This window comes from Triticum aestivum, chromosome 1A, assembly GCF_018294505.1.
Source record: "Triticum aestivum cultivar Chinese Spring chromosome 1A, IWGSC CS RefSeq v2.1, whole genome shotgun sequence".
Lineage (NCBI taxonomy): Eukaryota > Viridiplantae > Streptophyta > Magnoliopsida > Poales > Poaceae > Triticum > Triticum aestivum.
Genome location: NC_057794.1, coordinates 401,140,308 through 401,145,018, shown reverse-complemented (window position 1 = coordinate 401,145,018; position 4,711 = coordinate 401,140,308). Strand labels below are relative to the sequence as shown.

Here is a 4,711-nt window from a genome sequence, read left to right as displayed (position 1 = left end):
ACGAATATTTTACGATTCCGCGGCGTTAAAGAGATATCAAGCAGGCATATAAATTGGTAAGCAATCCGAACAATTCAGAAAAAATACATATAAATTCATTAAATCCATATGCAAATGAGTACTAGCTAGTATACATTATTAAGATTTCCCGCAACATATTCTTTATTTATTGCGTAGATCGGCCTAAAGATAATGTACTCGCAAAGACGCTTATTCGACACAAAAGGTTCAGCAAGACCCACAACTACACCCCTCCGTTTTCATTGGGCTCGCACGTCGATCATAACCGTCGACATCGGCCTGTGCACATTCCAGAGCGGGGCGCGCACACGCGCGCGCGCGCGCACACACACACACACACACAGACAGCTTATCCACATCCACCAAAAGGCGGGCGAGACGGAGCACGCACACGCCGAGGCAGCTGAAAGACACGCATCGCTCTGTTGTGTTGCTGTGCAAGCGACGGGCGGAAACCGTGTGGGTGTGGCTTCGCCTGCATCTGCATGGTGTGTGTGTGTGCGCGCGCGCGCGAGCTTCCCCTGCACCCACGGCTCTCCCTCCCTCTCCCGTCTCCCCTCTCCTTTATAAGCTCCCACCCAAGCTTTCACTTCACCTCCACCACAATTCGCACCTCCCTTGCGCCCTTGCCTTGTTCGCCGGTCGCCTGACCGCATTTGAGCGATCCTCGCTCCCCGTTCCTTCTTCTACACCTTCTTCCTTGGTGAAGTATAAGTTGATCCGGCCGATCCTATCCAGATATCCACTCCAAGCTCGTCTCTTCAATCCAAAGCCACGCCCTCAAACAAGAAAGATCCAGGAGAAACCATCGATCGGGACATCTCCAGCCTAGCCATACACATGGCCGGCCTGTGCTCTGTTCTTGCCTGAGCACCACCCCTGCCGATCACCGAGAAACTAAGAGAGCAAGGGAGAAGAAGAAGAAGAAGAAGAAGAAGCTCTCCGTACAATCGAGCTGGGCTAGCGAGAATGCGGCAGATCTCGTCGATGCTGCAGGGGCTGGCCCGCTCCATGTCTCTGGGGAAGGAGAGGAAGCAGGCGGAGGAGGCGCAGGGGACGGTGCTGCGGTCGTCGGGGACGCTCTGGGGCGAGGGCTCAGAGACCTTGGCCGCCGCGTGCTCCCGCCGCGGCGAGAAGGGCACCAACCAGGACACCTCCATCGTCTGGGAGGTGAGTTCCATCGCCGCTCCTCTGCTTCCTCCCTTGCCTGTTTATGAATTTTCACGCTGGTTATCACGACGTATTACCGGTGGCGTGTAGTCAATGATCAAGAGCTTCTTGCCACACAATTTAATTCCCGCCTTCCAAACATAAGTTTCTGCTACTCGACATGGTCTCTGTTCCACAGAAAATGGCGAGGGTACAGCGTCGGGAGTCGGGACTAGTCGCCGGCTTCTTCTTCTCATTTCTGGCCACAGAAGAAATAAATCAGTTTTCATGTGCTTGCCTTACGTGTACCAAATAAAATAGATATCGGATCCCGTCTCCCTCCGTTGTTCACCTAACCATTTTTTCTGATATTTTCGTGAGATGGTTCAGTTCGGTACGAGCCAAACTATCGTTAGGCCATTCACCCGACTACGTGTTGCTTCTTGAGACGATCCTGGATCATATTTTTCACAAGGTTCTTGGATACGGCGCTTGCCTTTTGCCTCTAGGCGTTTCATCCCGTAGTACTAGTATCTGCCAAAAAAGGGATGGTACGTGTCTTGGATTTGTTGGAGCAAAAAAGGTGTTGTGTGTCTTGGTATCTGAATCCAAAGTTGCTTCGGACAGTTAAACACTTAACTTACTGATTGTGATGGGAGAAAACGTGAACATGTCATTTCCTACATCTTCGCAGGAATATCAGATTTTCTACATTTTTTCGGAATGAAAATCTTAGCTTTTATAAACTTATGACACCCCCTTAAACTTCACTAGATTAGAAACGCGAGCTAGTTTGGCTATTCAGTTCAGTAAGGACAACGGTGGCCTCATTTCAATCAAAAAAGAAAAGAGAAAAGGGCAACGATGACCTACCGGCACAAAAAAGGCCGGCTCGTTCACTTGGTTGTCAATTCTATCGTGTCACACCACGCAAAAGATAAAATCTATCACGGCACGCCCAAATCTTGGATTTCCATTTGCCATGCACAGTAAATGGAAGCTGAATTGCACCCGTCGCTCAATATTTTCGTTTCTTCCCGATCTTGATAAAGAAGAAGTTTCAATATTTTCGTTTCTTCTGGATTTCTTACGGCTCTGTTTGCTTCTGTATCCAGGGATACGGGTGCCAGGACGACACCATCTTCTGCGGGGTCTTCGACGGCCACGGCCAGTGGGGCCACTACGTCGCCAAGGCCGTCCGGGAGTCGCTGCCGCAGCGGCTGCTGTGCCGCTGGCAGGAGGCCGTCGCGCTGGCGTCGCTCATCGACGGCGAGAAGAGGCTCGGCGACTGCCAGTTCGACCTCCTGAGGCAGTCCTACCTGGCCGCCGCCGCCGCCGTCGACGACGAGCTCCGCCGGAGCCGGCGCCTCGACGCCGTCAACAGCGGCTGCACGGCTCTGTCCATCGTCAAGCAGGGCGACCTGATGGTGGTCGCCAACGTCGGCGACTCGCGGGCCGTCCTCGCGACCACGTCCGACGACGGCGACGTCACCGCCGTCCAGCTCACCGTCGACTTCAAGCCCGACCTGCCCCGTAAGTCGTCGTGACAAGACTAGAAGACCATTCTTGAGACGGCCATTGCTCACCCGCGGTCGAATCTGGTTTGCAGAGGAGAAGGCGCGCATCACGCAGTGCGAGGGCCGCGTGCACTGCCTCGACGACGAGCCCGGCGTGCACCGGGTGTGGGTGCCCCACCGGGAGGCGCCGGGGCTGGCCATGTCGCGGGCCTTCGGCGACTACTGCGTCAAGGACTACGGCGTGATCTCGGCGCCGGAGGTGACGCAGAGGAGGATCACCGCCCAGGACCAGTTCGTCATCCTCGCCACCGACGGGGTAAGCGACAGATTCTTGCACAGTCGCAAACTATTTCTATTCTCAGTACAGCGGACTGATCATGCATGGCGAACATCTTGGGCAGGTCTGGGACGTGCTCTCCAACGAGGAGGCCGTGCGGATCGTGGCGGCGACGCCGGACAGGGAGAAGGCCGCGAAGCGGCTCGTCGAGTGCGCCGTCCGCGGGTGGAGGCGCAAGCGGCGGGGCGTCGCCGTCGACGACTGCTCGGCGGTCTGCCTCTTCTTCCACACGCCGGCGCCCTGAACGAGCCGCCCCGGGACCGCGATTGCATTGCCGTCAGGGCGAGGGGATAGCGACCCGTCCACTTGCCGGTAGATCGATCGATCGGTGCGCGGCGTCGCCGTCGGAGAGAGACGACCAGAAGGTGCAGTTCCCGCCATGATTGGGACGGCTGCACGAATGACCGGGGCGGTGGGTCAACTGCCGCCGGTGGGTCACCGAAAATTTCTCCGGTTTTCACACGCTGATTGCCGGAATGTACGAGGATCAACGGCAGCCACTAGCAAATGGCAGAAGAAACAAGACGCACTTTGTACTTATTTTCGCCTTGCATGGCTCTCGTGTTCGCGTCAAAAATGCCCTATGAGAGACGCTAATATGAAAAAAGAATATTGGTGTACATGATGGGAAAACGTCACAATTGTTGGTATACAATGATGACCATATGGCCATAAATCACACCAGTAGCGCGTCCTTCGGGTCCTCGTAGAAACGACTCATGGTTCTTAAAATTGTCAAATTGCTTTGAATAGATTTCATTAGAACAAATGGCGAAATTGACCAAATTTTGAGCCTCCTTTTGAATTTAGGGCTCTTTAGGTTCACAGGATTATAAAAACGCAGGAGTATGAAAGACACGGGAATAGGACAGAAATGGATGCGCAAAACAGCGGACTCGTAAACCGTAACACATAAATATAGACTCTTGTTTCGCATAATTCTCAAAACACCGGAATAGGAAAAACACGGGAACATAGAGGCATGTCTTCTTGTATCCTATAGGGTTACAAAACTATGGGCATTTAGATGAAAGAATGTTCGATAGCATGGAAAAAACAAAGAAATTCTACCAAGAGCTTTTAACAGATAAAAAAATTTCTTTAGAGTGGAGTACAAATTAATCCTATCGAAAAATTCCTAAGGATTTCAACCCTGCGAATCAAATGGCCACCATAGGAAAAAAAATTCAAAGGTTCCAAATCCTCCAAAAAAATCCTTTATACTTCTTTTGAATCAAACGAGAACTCAACTTGGATGTTTGTTTCATAGGAATTGGAAAAACGCTGGAATGCTCTCAGTGGACCATACGCCGCTCCAGTAATTTACCAGTGGCGCTGCTGGTTTCCGGTTCATGCAGGAGACTTGACTAGTGGTCGCGGGATATTTGCAACAGAAGTCTTCGTGGCTTTTCCTATCAAAGATTCTACGGTCTGTTGCACGCACCAAGATGGAAAAGTACAGCCTAGAAACACATGAAAAGTTGAAATTACTCCCCCTTTTTCTTCATGGCCAAGTGCAAAAGGTTAGAGTGCGCGAAAATGTGACCGATTAGGGAATTTGGGATCGGCTGGGGTAATCCAAGAGTGCTTTGCCTTTATGGCCGTCTAGTCCTGGACAGATGCAATGTGATAAAAGGCAAAGAATGTTTGGCATGGTGGTTTAGAGGGGAATGTCAGGTAGACTCTC

At 52.0% G+C, this 4,711-nt stretch overlaps 1 protein-coding gene across 1 annotated transcript; it reads left to right on the top strand.

Moving 5' to 3' along the window:
• Positions 1-470: 470 nt before the first annotated feature.
• Positions 471-3,703, top strand: LOC123053020 (probable protein phosphatase 2C 48). The gene is made up of 4 exons (XM_044476400.1): positions 471-1,191; positions 2,286-2,703; positions 2,780-3,003; positions 3,089-3,703. The coding sequence occupies exons 1-4, from the start codon at positions 991-993 to the stop codon at positions 3,266-3,268; spliced, it is 1,023 nt and encodes a 340-aa protein (XP_044332335.1). The 5' UTR covers positions 471-990; the 3' UTR covers positions 3,269-3,703.
• Positions 3,704-4,711: the final 1,008 nt, after the last annotated feature.